The 13,456-nt window shown below is 37.7% G+C and overlaps 1 protein-coding gene across 2 annotated transcripts in view; it reads right to left on the bottom strand.

Annotated features, from left to right (window-relative positions):
• LOC147538645 (nucleoporin (DUF3414)) overlaps positions 1 to 13,456 on the bottom strand; it is a 25,667-nt gene extending 12,211 nt beyond the window's left edge. Inside the window, exons 1-16 of one of the 2 annotated variants that reach the window (XM_086641512.1) lie at positions 13,046 to 13,456; positions 12,760 to 12,933; positions 12,013 to 12,108; positions 11,816 to 11,885; positions 10,914 to 11,047; positions 10,638 to 10,778; positions 10,397 to 10,554; positions 10,148 to 10,316; positions 9,970 to 10,068; positions 8,526 to 8,603; positions 8,384 to 8,443; positions 8,077 to 8,234; positions 6,187 to 6,376; positions 1,834 to 1,953; positions 914 to 999; positions 708 to 818 (exon numbers count right to left, since the gene is read on the bottom strand). In XM_086641512.1, coding sequence (XP_086497638.1) covers positions 708 to 818; positions 914 to 999; positions 1,834 to 1,953; positions 6,187 to 6,376; positions 8,077 to 8,234; positions 8,384 to 8,443; positions 8,526 to 8,603; positions 9,970 to 10,068; positions 10,148 to 10,316; positions 10,397 to 10,554; positions 10,638 to 10,778; positions 10,914 to 11,047; positions 11,816 to 11,885; positions 12,013 to 12,108; positions 12,760 to 12,933; positions 13,046 to 13,186 — 1,985 coding nt within the window. In that variant the 5' untranslated portion in view covers positions 13,187 to 13,456. The remainder of the gene's footprint in view (positions 1 to 707; positions 819 to 913; positions 1,000 to 1,833; positions 1,954 to 6,186; positions 6,377 to 8,076; positions 8,235 to 8,383; positions 8,444 to 8,525; positions 8,604 to 9,969; positions 10,069 to 10,147; positions 10,317 to 10,396; positions 10,555 to 10,637; positions 10,779 to 10,913; positions 11,048 to 11,815; positions 11,886 to 12,012; positions 12,109 to 12,759; positions 12,934 to 13,045) is intronic. The other variant, XM_086641513.1, reaches the window with a different exon arrangement.

Below are 13,456 nucleotides of genomic sequence, written 5' to 3'. Positions count from 1 at the left end.
ACAAGAGAAAGAAGTATAAAAAAATCTTTTATAATTGTGCAGAGCATCTTATGTTCAAGTTTTGTTCATAAGACACAGCTAAGCACGTAGAAAGGTCCCAGATATGGAATAAATAGAGGTACACTAATGAACTACACATTAATAAGACAAGTAACAGATACTATTGAGATAAAAAAAAGGTTTCCAGTCTAAAGTCATCCAGAAACATTTGAACTGGTGTAGCATGACCGTGGAAATGATAACCTAGAATTGAGCGGAATGTACAATGTATTATCTTAATTTATTTTCGAAACGAGATATTTAAAATATTTATTCATAGTAGATCAATAGTATGTGATATTTCCACTGATAGCCTTGTGCTTTTAAAATTGAAGAATGAAGACATAAATCCTGTACATGCTACTATACTAGATCAGCAGATCTATTTACAAAGAGACGATTAAGTCTCGAGAGCTGGAGGATCAGTCTAGTGACATATTATGGAAACGGATCCTATCATCCTCTCATAAATGAGGAAATAAGGCCACTTCCACAGGTTGCTCAAACTACATTAGAATCTGCTTTTATGACCTTATCCAACTAGAACAACTTTTCCTCACCAACATTTTGCAACAACTAGACTATGAGAATTCTGAGGTATTTGAGGTCACAAGAACAAGAAAAAAAGAAATGATTGTTAAAGCAATCCGAGGGAATAAATGGCTTACCAGTTCATCAACTTTGCCAGAATACCAACACTTGCGGACATCACTTTTGCACTGTTGACGTTTGGTGGAAGATTTCTTGCTAGAGTACAAATTATCTCAACCACATCAATCCTAAAATATGCATAGGTAACTTATTACATTGAAGGGAGATACAAACAGATTAAATATTGTGAGTCAAAAAGGAAATCTGTTTTCGTAGTTCATACTTCATACTCTTGTCAATGTGTCCATTCCTTCGTGCTGCTTGAACTTGGGATGAATTGTCAATGTCCATTAAAGAGAAACATACAGCCTACAACGATTAAAGTATTCATTCATTATCGTTCTGACAGTAGAAAGTTCCTGGGACTAGATTGCAACAAATGTAAAAAAAATTATTCACAGTTCCACATCAAGTAGAAAATATGCTTAGAATATGTCTTACGGTCATGTTCATCCAAAGGATGGCTGCTCTGTGATTGTCAAGAGGACCTAGCTAGCGGTGATATTGGGTCTTCAAGTTACTCATTTGTCTCTTCCCTTTCTACATTTTCTAATCTGTGTTCATCTCTACTATATGGAACTTTCTTACATAAGTAGTGTGAAATATAGTAAATTATGTCAACATTTTATTCATGTATAGTGAGTAGTGTATACATAAGTTATCTCAAATTTTCAGTAAAAGAAAAAGAAAAACGAGGCTTAGCTGAGTTTGGTAAAGTCACTCCCAAGCCAACTAGTTGGCCGGTTTGTGTGGAAAAACTCCTAATATTTATATAAACATTTGGAAACCGGAGTGATGACTCTGTAACCCAACATTATATTAATCATATGTGAGCAGATACATATATGGGATAAAGATTTGTGATCACTTTAGATTCTTAGTGGAATATAAGTGTGTAAATTATTTTAATCCCAAGGAGAGCCAGAAAACAACAACTATTAGATTTTTCTCGCACAACTTTCTTAATAATCGAAAAAATAAAAACAATTTTTAACCAATTAAATAAGTTTATTCCAGAGAACAAGAATAATCAAAACTGGAAACTTAAAATAATAAGGTAAGAAGCAATGAGTAAACATTTCGGCCTAGGAGTTCATAGCCATCAAAATGCAAAATAAGATGATAACTTCCATCGGAAATTACCGTATTCAAGGACACCAGTCTATAAAGCAGGTCAAGAACAGCAACAATTTCTTCATAATTGGTCAAATGGAATCCCCTGGCCAAACGGAGGAGCAACACAAAGACTCCTGATTGTGTATACTGCACAAAGAAAGATGCATATATTAAAAGGAAAACAAAAATAGTGACATCAAGATAAATTGAACCTAGCAGAGAGAACTACCTAACATTTAGAATTCCGATCATGTTTACGAAATGCAAGGGCTAACAAATTGACATCAGGTTCATCACAATGCAATAACTTCTTTCTCAGTTTACTATTGTGCGTGTAAGAGTAGTTTAGAGAGATAGTATGAGGTGTTCCACAGTTCATATCAGATAAGGCACATTTTTCTTTTACCTATATAATCACTTCCTCTAATGTTCCATCTTCACCTACAAGACTCACCACTAGAATGAAGGAGATGCCCTTTGATCAAATGACAATACGATCAAACAGTTGGAAAGGATCGATGAAGATCATCAAGTTCAGTCGCTTTAAGGATTGCAGTGTTTAGCTAGAAACCAACTACAATCGTCGACTCAAGCAATTGACTCACAGCTAATGGCGACTAGTCCTACAACGGGTTACATATAAGGACATCGGATTCGATCACCAGTTGCAACTAGGAAAAAAGAGGGGCAAAGATGTGGGTCTCCGAGCCCACCATGGGCCGGCATAGCGCCGCACATGGGACGCACTAGGCCTGCTTTCTGTCAGGCCTAGGGCCTGAGGGATGAAGGCCGTCGGCAAAGGTCAAGGTCGGTCCGGGGACAACCGCCTCTAGGGCAGCCGCTCTAGAGGAACAGGCGGTTCCCCACCTCCTCACCCAACCAAGTCTAGGGTATATAATAACCTTGACCGGTTGGAAGAAAAGTGAGAGAGAAAAAGAGAATTTTGGGTTTAAGGTTTTTTTCTCTTTCAAATTCATTCAAGGAGAACTAACTTCAGTCAAAATTTAACTCTCATTCTAGTTGAAAGAAGATTAGATATTTTTGTGAAACTTTAAATGAATATATTGAAAAAGAAAACTATGTATGAAGGATAAGGGATAGGCTACTGATTATCTCACGATATCCAGGCCCCCCAGTTAACTACAACATCTACAAACTTTTAGCCTCCTAATCCAACAAAATATGGTTCCTTTAACATCTTCTGTATCTGTTGGTTGATAAGTTATTTTCTTTGAAAATCTTGCTTTGGTTTGGCTACAAATGGAGAAGTTGGGTCTATTCATGCATATTAACAGCAACATTCTCTATCTTAATCAATGGTAAACCGACTAAGGTGTTCCAAAGCTCGAGAGGAATCAGGCAAGGTGACCCTTTATCCCCTATTTTATTTCTCTTGGTGGGGGAAGTCTTGAGCCAGTGTATGCAAAAAGCAGAAGAGAAGGACTGGATTAAAGGGTTCAAGGCTGCTCACGAAGGAAAGAGCATAAACCACCTCCAGTTCGCCGACGACACTCTCTTTTTCATCGATGAAAATCAGGAGCAGCTCAGGAAGTTAAGGGATATTTTAATTTGGTTCGAGATTACCTCGGGTCTGAAAGTGAACCTGGGAAAACCCTACATTTACAGAATTCTCATGGTAGGGGAGAATAACATTAATCATGAATTGATGAAGGATTTCGGATGCAAAACAGACACTCTCCCCACCTCTTACCTCGGTTTACCTCTAGGGGAGGAATATAAGTCTAAGAAACTTTGGGACCCAGTGTTGGAGAGAATCAACAACAAATTGGCCGCTTGGAAAGGTCATATCCTCTCTCGAGGAGGAAAAATCACTCTCATCAAATCAGTTCTCCAAGCCTTACCCACATATTTTCTTTCCCTTTTCTCTATCCCATCTAAAGTTCTTAAGGAGATAGATAAGAAAATGTGTAACTTTCTTTGGGAAGGATCTAAGGAACAAAAGAGAATGCACTGTGCAGCATGGAACCTAGTTTGTACTAGCAAAAGAAGAGGTGGTCTGGGTGTAAAGAATCTGAGGCAAATGAATAGAGCTCTACTCATGAAGTGGCTTTGGAGATTTGATCAAGAGAAAGAAGCTCTTTGGAGAGATGTGATTAGTGACAAGTATGGGGCTAACAAGAAGGAATGGGAATCGAAAACTAAGAGACTATCTAGGGTGATCCCTTAAGTGCGCTGTTAGCTCGATAAGGTAGGCTGCTTCCCCTTCCCTCCATTGAAGACAGGATTGGTCCAAGCTCCTTCCTTTCCAATACGAATATGAGCTCCCCGAGTGCTCTCTTCCTGGCTTTAGGATGTAATGATCTACGTTCCTCTCTCAGGGAGTTACTTTGTTAATTTGAATATGCCTCATATCTTAAGTTGACTGGTAGCTCTTTCCCTGCTAGTGAACTAAGAGTAAGGGAATCAAATACTCGACTCACTCACACCTGCGTTTGAGTTTCCCTTGGGGGGCCTCAACAGTCGTATAGTTAGTGTCCAGTCCTATTTGCTGTCCTTAACTTTAACTGTTTTGGGGCTCCCCGGCCGGACTTTCTTGGCCTCGACTCATTTCGGCTAACATGGCCCATGCCTTCACGCTCGGGGGCAGCGTACCTCCGAGTCAGGACCGGTGATCAAGTCCCGAAGGAGCTCAGTGATGGATGCAGCGTATGGAAAGGAATTCAGGCCAACAGCAACACTTTTTGGAACTTAACTAGATGGGAGATAGGTAATGGCAAATCAATTAGTTTTTGGTCAGAAAGCTGGGCAGATCATACCCCTCTCAAGGACAAATATCCAGAGATTTTCAGTCTAGCCAGGAATCAAGCAGCAACAGTGAGCGAAAATGTTAACACAAAATTTCAAGTATGGGAAGTTAATATTAGGAGAAACCTCAATGACTGTGAGATTCAAGCCTATGGAGACCTCCTAGATTCTATTCAAGAATTTAGGCCTTCAACCAAACCAGACAAGAGGGTGTGGAGAGAAAATGCTAAGGATAAACTCTGTGTTAGTAAGTGCTACAACCTATTGGAGCAAGACATACAACTACTAGACCCCACTCATATCAGTATTATTTGGAGGAAGGCCATTCCCCCCAGGGTAATTTTCTTTGGTTGGGCGTTGTTTCTCCACAGAATCCCAACTATTGATTCTCTGCAAAGGAAAGGTTTCTCTCTTGCTAATAGGTGTGTCCTTTGCAAGAAAGAGGGGGAAAGCATAAACCATCTCTTCTTAACATGCCCAATAGCGAGCAGCATTTGGAGTTATTTCATAGCTTCATCAAAGACTAAGTGGTGTAGCCCTAACACCACAACCAAAATGCTAGAGCAATGGGAGGGCATCCACATTAGGAAGGGCAGAAAGAAAGTTTGGGAGGTGATTCCAATGGCCATCATTTGGAACTTATGGAAGGACAGGAATAAGAAGATATTCAAGGACATGAATCTAGAAACAAATGTGGACATAGATGATATCAAAGGCACCATCTACTCTTGGCTTAAAAACTTAGATGCTTTCAAGAGCATATCTTACACTGATGTAGTTCAAAATTCGGAGGCGTGGGTATCGTGAGGAATCCACTAGCCTAACCCTACTCATATTGTATATTCTTTTCCTTCTCTTAAATTCATTCAAAGTTTCAAAAAAAAAATCTTCCAAATATCCTTTTCATTCTTCCTCTTCCAAAGACCTTCCCATTGCTCCAACGCTAAAACTATAGATTTCGGCCTGCACCATAGGATTCCGAGAGAATTACTGAAGAACTTCCAAGTCTTCAGCTACCTTGCATTGTAGGAAAAGATGATCAATGTTTTCGTCCTCTTTTTTACATAGGATACATCTGTTTGGCATGAGAACTCCCCTTCTTTGCAAAATATCAACCGTTGGATTTTATATTGAACCATAGCCTATAAGAAGATTGGGTTTTTTATATTCATCATTTAAGGAGAAGAAGAAGCAGGTGTTTTTCATGTTCTAGCTGACCCCCGATGAAGATCAAGCATTCGAGTTTCTGTCTCTCAAGTAGAGTAGCTACAATTGGAGTTCTCGGACCTTTACTCATAATGAGCTATTGGATTCTAATTATAAGGAGCAATCGAATCATAGAGAGGAAGCGTTTCAAGGTATACATTTCTACAATCTCTACCTAACTCTTATTAGATTTGTGCATGCGATCCTATTTAGTAGACATAGTGATACTGTGATAGACATAAGATATCTGAAATTCCGCGGGGAGTATTAGGTATAGTTCCACATATCCTAACATAGAATAATGTTAAGCGAAAGAAACCATACCAGGATCAAGCAAAACATTTAGTTTCTAAGAAAAATTTCAAAACAATGAACAAGAACAAAGATACAAAATATCTAAGTACATACCTCCCAACGAACCAATGCATTATTTCCATCAATTAATTTCAAGACTTGACCGTGGGTGCCACTAGGAACCAGTACACCCTCAACTCCGGGAACATATAGTTGTTGTTGTGTCTCAATGACCTCAGAAGTATGATCACTAGGAACCTTAAATAAGGATGATATACCAACTGATTTATCCAGAAAATTGTACCTGCACACAGAATAAAAACGCAACAAGGCAATAAAGATAAAATAAGATTAAAAAATATTGGCAAGAAAATACTAGTGTTAATAGCCAAAACGCGTTTGAATAAGTAAAGTTGAACTAGAAGCAACCACTCTTACTACCCAGGCGATCCTATACCACTGGAGCAAACAACTTATATGGGCCAAAATCCTTGCCTTTTTAGATTTTTTTCGGTTTCTTGGGAAGCTACGATTCATACAACTTAACTGCTAACTTTCTTTTTCCTGCAGACACTAGTCTGCTCACTTAGGGTCCACATTTTATAGGATCTTAAGCCTTTGTACGTTCTTTTTCTGTTTAGTTAAATCATATTTTGAAAAAGAGAAAGAAATGGAACTATCCTCTTCTTCAGTGCTTTATCAAAAATAGAATGTGCGTCTATTTACTTGTAATAGCATGGAGGATCCTAGCCTTTCTGTGGTAGTCATGATCCTCTCCAGTGGGTGATGCACTGGTCTGTGCTGCCAGAGATCACCCACTGGACTTCTATTGACTTCAACAAGATATACCAGACTGGTTAAGCTTCCCTGTCAGATAGGAATAGGTGGTTGTGTATGATTCTCGGCTATCCATTGCATTTGCACCGGACACACCAGTCAGGCCAATTATACCTTTTTCTCCTCATAACGTCTGCTGTCAGGAGCCTATTTAGTACTGCCGGCCAGATGGTGAGGTAAACTCTAGTATTCTATAGTTCCATGCCTACATAGTAGCTCTAACCCTAACAATAAGTGCCTCCAGTTTCTTAATCAACTTCTGATTGGATGATCTAAGGTGCACGAGTTAACAAAAAATCAAATGGAGAAACAGTTGTTGCTGAAACTGACCGAGTCTTGGGAACTCAACTCTAGAAGTCAAAGCAGAAAATGTGAAGTCCATGTCACTCAAGATTTATTAAGTAGACAAAGAAAATAACTGAAGAGGTTCAAACTTCAAAGGCCAAATTCTGGCAAACTTTTGTATGCATGTTTACTTCAATTGATCAGTAAAGGACCGGCTATCCTTTCAAAAATCATGGAAGGTGTCATGTGCTCCTCTTGGTCCTGTTTAAGCACTGGTCCAAATTACAAGTAGAGTATGAGATGTCGAGAAGGAAGAAAATGGAATGGTGGCAACCATTCTGCGGAGTGTGGACAATTGTATGTTCATCAAATGCTGGGATAAGTAACCCCTTTTAAAGGGCATGTAAACAATAAGCCTTGCCTCATTGCATCAAATAAACCTTTTCAAAGTTCCTTAATGTGAAAGAGAAAAAATCAACAATGGGAGATAGGCAGGCTCAAACTTGTGCTAGACTGGAAATCCTCAGGTCTCTATGGAGTGAATAAATTTCAAGTAGCACAGCTCAAGCAACAACTATTACCAACATGAATTTATTGACTAAAAGGAGAAGATTTACAATAATATTTTCCACCTAACAACAAAAGCATGAGCTGCTAAAATCCTCTTCCGGATCTATGTAACACAAACTCGTTAACACGCTCGCCTGATACTGGTGACGCTTCAATGGGTGAAAGTAATAATGTACAATGTTGTTCGTGTTGTGTTCCGGGGCTAGGACACACTTTACGAATACCACTACCATAAATTATGATTTGCTTAACAAATAACTTGGCTCAGTGTCAAGGTAAAGAAGATATCAACAAGAAAATAAGTTCGCTTACACGCATTCTGCAGGCCAAGTTCCTTCACATAATGCTGACAAGAAGCGAACTAGTTCCACGATGCGATATGGGAATTCACCTTCTAAAGTGCAAAGAAGGCACCGAATAGGACCGTCGATAAAACTTTCTTTATCCCAAAACTGAACACAAAGTGATTCCTGCACCATACTAATGCAACCAACCTTCAATAAATGATTTGACTATTTACAAAAAAAAGTTTGTGTAAAGATAAATGATCCTTTTGGAAAAAAAAATGATCATCAGTTAGGCCAAAAATATTATAAAAAAGATTATGATGCATACAGACCTCACCACGGTAGATCCCACAAAGAATATTTAATATTAAGTTGAGAGTATCATCTTCTGACTACAGAATGAAGAAAACAGGGGTAAGTAATTCATATATTCTCTTACAAGTCACCAGACAAATACGAATATGCAAAAGTTACCTGAAGAGTTATTTCATAAGATGCAATAAAAGCAGAAACAAATGTTCTCACCACACTCCGATAACCAGCAATTGGTCCCTGAGAAAGAACATTTAAGCAAAGATAAACCATAATAACACTTCAATAATACACCAACATCATAGCACATTAACAATACAGTGGCGCAGTTAATAAAAGAAGCAATTATCTCTGCTAGAACGAAAGTTGTTGATATACGACAGAAAAAGACAAACTGCGCTGGTAAAAACACAAAATTTGCTTAAGAATTTAACAGGAATAAAGGTCTCATGTCAAGAGGTGCCTCAAGTTCAAGCCAAATAATTGCGACTCAATTCAAAATCAATGAGCTACATTATTTCTACATCTCCAAAGATACTGATCTGCGTGACTGGCTCTCTCTGGGTTACCTAGATCTCCTTCAATCATTGAGGTATTGTACCTCCTTGTAGTTGACAAAGTTCGACCCCACAGGAATATGCAATATTAGCAAACAGAAACTCTTAGCTAGCAGGAATTGTCATTCAACACACAATAAATACTTGCAGTTGCAGGAGCAGAAGATCCAAAATATATACCATTAACACCAAGTATGAAGTTTTAAGCAACCCGCGGAGATTTTCAAATTTCAATCCCATCAGTTATCCCTTAATAACTCTGTGTTACATGAATACCTGCTCAACTATCAATAAACTCCTCAACTAGCTCCTAGTCTCCTTCAATGAGGATAAGACCCACATTAACCAACTAGTCCAAATCTTCTAATGCATGAAGTGAAAGGACAATCCCATCATTTATCCCTTAATAATTCTGTGTGACATGAATAGCTGCTTTTTTTTTGAAAACTTTGAATAGCTGCTTGACATTTTTTTTTTTTGAAATGAATAACTCTGAGTGACATGAATAGCTGCTTGACATGAATAACTCTGTGTGACATGAATAGCTGCTTGATAATCAATATCAGACCCACATTAACCAACTAGTCCAAATCTTATTACGTATGAATTAAAAGGAAAATTGGGTAACAGGAGATAGGTGAAAAAGCAATAAGAGCAGAAGTAATGTTATCATAACGAATAGCCAACAAGTAACTATTTTGGGCTACATGGAAGGCAAAATACGAGATAGTCTTCACCGACAAATCTCATTCGACAGATCACATCATCTTCTCGGCTAAATGCCTCGTCTTCCATTGGCGCAGAAGATATGCTTGGGCTAGACATAAATCCTTCACAGACATGGTAGATTTTGGGAGTCTTTTATATTTTTATTGTAATGGTCTTTCTTTTTTTTTTTGAATCATTTGCATTAATTGAAAGGAAAAAGAATTATACAAGGGGAAGGAGCTTAGAGCTACCCTCCCAAGGGGTTCTTTTTCTTTAATATAATCGAAGTATTCAAAAGAAAAAACAAGTCACTATTTTGTGATCTTAAAGAGGTAGCTTACATCTGAATCCTTTAATAGGTCCTGTTGAAGAATCTGTAGAACGTAATTCAACGGTTCAGCATTAAATGCTTGTCGAACATAACCAATATGATCCATATCCTGAAACAACCAAAAGTGGACAGCATGTTAACAAACAATCAAGTTAATGTAAGAACAAGAGTTTACAAGGTCCACGAACCGCAAGAAAGCTGCATTCTTCTTTTTCTGGAAGTGAGGAAACTAGACAAAGGAATACTGCCCAGGCAAGAATCAAGGGACCTGCTTCATGTGTCTCGTAAGCATTGAAGCTTGAAATCATCCCATCCACTTCTTGAATATCCATCAAAGAAAACACAGAATGGCCCTGACTGATAAATAATGTTTAGAATAACGAAACAAATGAATAGAACAAAATGATGATAGCCGGATCAAAATATTTGGTGGGAACCTGAAAGAAACTTGATCATGAACCATTTGGAGAAGATTTTCCAGATCCAATGTTTCAATGAGAATAAGTAGGAATTGAACTCTTGAGTGATAAAGAGATTTTCTTCCTTCAATAGATATTGCAAGTTTTTCGAAGTTAAAAGACCCAGATAACATTCCCTGGAAGTCAATGTCCATAAGCAAGGATTTAGATGAAGATACCCAAATTGGAACCAGTAAAAGCAATTGGAGTGAAGCATAACCTTGTAAAGTGAGCACAAGCTTTTCCAGTTTTTGCCGTTACAGATGCACAACGACTCATAGTAAATCAGGAAAAGGATATCCAAGACCAAGTTTTCTTCAATTGATGTTTCTTCTGCCCACATGGTGGCTAGGTCAACATCCTGTAAAAATTCAGTCTAATGCCCGTCAAAGAAAAACAGTGGAAGTACTAAATTAACAACTAAAATGCGAAAGAAAATAATATGCAGATTGTGAGACATAATTTATTGTCCCAACTGATAGAATATTGTCCATACCAAATGTTCTGGATGCTTGGAGGACAAAAGGTCGTGAAGGACATCAAGCAATTTCCTATCCATTCCATCAGAAATGAGCTTAGATGCCTCATTCCTAATGGCGTCACTTTCATCAGAATCATTTCCCATGTATACTACGCGCACCAAGAAAAGAAACAGATTAGTTGCAACTTCATCGTAATTGAACTTAAAACCATTATTTGAAATTTTTAAGGTTCCAAGTCGGAATTGAACCATTAAAAAGCTGGAATTAAAAGACCCAACAAAGAAAAAGTGAAAAACATATGGTTAATAATGGAAAATCTTCCCGAAACAGATAAAATATGATGTCCATGAAAAGGAAGGTCTGTAAAAAACAGTTCTTAAGTATTGCTTGGGGAAACACCGCTATGTTGAACCAAAGAAATAACTTGTAGCTGTCTACTTGGTCAAAATAGAACATCTAGCAGTCTACCAATAAACAAATAAGTGGTTTGCAGTCTACGCAGGCTCTAAGAGAGTAAGAGGCTAGCACAAGTACAGGTAGGAAAGGCGTCAAAGCAGATTTACTCTTTAGAACAAAGTGGACTTCCCAAAAATCAGTCTTGCATTTTAGATTTGCTAGTATAGTTGTAGTTTAGTCCTATTGTACGGAGAATTCTTGTCTAATAGCTAGAAAGTAAAAGAAACCCCAGGCACCACCTTATACAATACAACCAGCATAATAGTGCTAGAAATGTGACAGTGAACTGTTTATAAGTATCAAACCTAACCACTATACATAAAATACAAATGTGGGTAAACCGTAAATACTTTATGTTAGAAAATTTAAAAAAACGACAAAGAAATTCTGGAAATTCAAGACAACAAGACATCTGGTACATCCACAAAGTAGACCAATATCATGACAGATATTTACTTACATGTGTGCATGATAATTTGCCTGGTACACTTCAGCAAGCATTGTCGTTCAATGTAGTATTGAAGTAATATCTTCATAAAATAGAATATTGATACATCAGATAGAAGGGTCAGGGACAGGAAGAGAAAATAGCAAAGTTCTTATAGGTTATTATCGGCACTTGAAAAGTATACTAATGGCAGAAATAAACACACTAACCAAATGAATAAATTCTTGTGATTCAGAATCTACTGCTGCATTATCTCGTTCTGCTGACCTTTTGACAAGAATGTACGACTGTACCTCGTCTAAACCCTGGATAGCCACTAGCAGATGTCAGTTTGACAATTACAGCCATACTTGATTTGGAGAAGATAGATCTTTGACGAAAAAAGGTTCATAGTGAAGCAAGAATGACGACAGTAAAATCAAGAAGCATGTCATCATTGCACTGGTATAGGCAAGCAGTTAGCACAAAATCCCAGAAATTTAAATGCTTCCATTATGCACCATTTATTCATATAATGGTATAAGAATGTTTTGAAGTCTGAATTCACTAATCCTAAATACTGTGTTTAAGATAATCTTCCAATGCAGGATACATTCTTCCTGACGGTTTTACTCGATCAAAAGCAGCACGCTGTGCCAGGAGCACTGTAAATGTTTTGGGTCATATGAGAATAAACCGACCAGTGTCTAGTTGTTGAATGAACTAAAGAATAAACTGTTGAATGACATATTATCAGAGTAGTGAACTTTTAATAATGTGTGGTTACCGCAATATCTAGTTAATGAAGGATATCATCCACACTATGTGACCTAAAGTGCAGTGATGATGCTCACCTGTTGCCTACAAATTTACCTAGAAATGGTAATCCAACTATGAACATATGAAGTAAGAAGAAGGATAATGAAAGCTTAAAAAGTTCATATGAGGGGTAAAATTAGGGCATAAGACTAACTTACCACGGATTGACTAACTTTCAAAGCGATGTTCTTCAATTCAGGTTGTATTGTTAATCTGTGAGATCCAACATCAACTATATGAGAATTCAAAGCTTCCTTCGACTTCTGATTTGGAGGCTTAAATCGAGAAAATGTATCCAGAAACCAAGCATGATTATTCTTCAACTTCTTTACCTGAAGAAAAAAAAAACTCGAACCTTTTACCAATTATCCTTTAAACCATAACGATTAGGTTAAATTTAAAATTAGAATGAGATATGATCTAAAGTAAGTTTCAATGTTTAACCAGGGACGCAGGAATATCGGTGTTAGATAGAGAAGAAGTTTCGAGGTCATCAATGAGAGTGACGAATGAATCCCACCAGAGAGATTCATCTACTGATTTAGGGTTAGCTGCTTGATCGATTGCAGCTGCTGCACTTGCCATTGTGAAAAAATGGTAAAGTTTAAAACCCTAGTACTCTTGAGACGAGAAGAAGAAGAAGAAGAAGAAGAAGAAGAAGAACTCTCAGTCGTCGTCCCGCGCGAATGATATTAGAAAAAACCTGGAGTACTACTGAATGTGATAGTTGAAGACTGGAAATGGCGATACTTTTTCCGAGTGGTGTGGGTTTTTGGGGTTTATCGGGTGTACCAATGAACTTAAACCCTATTTGGGGAAAAAAAAAAAAAAGAGAATGTTATACGGAGAAGGGGT

Source organism: Eschscholzia californica, unplaced genomic scaffold (assembly GCF_041429995.1).
Source record: "Eschscholzia californica isolate CP2 unplaced genomic scaffold, dmEscCali1.0.p SCAF_5, whole genome shotgun sequence".
Classification (NCBI taxonomy): Eukaryota; Viridiplantae; Streptophyta; class Magnoliopsida; order Ranunculales; family Papaveraceae; genus Eschscholzia; species Eschscholzia californica.
The sequence above is the reverse complement of the archived record's forward strand: the minus strand, read 5'-3'. Positions and strand labels throughout refer to the sequence as shown.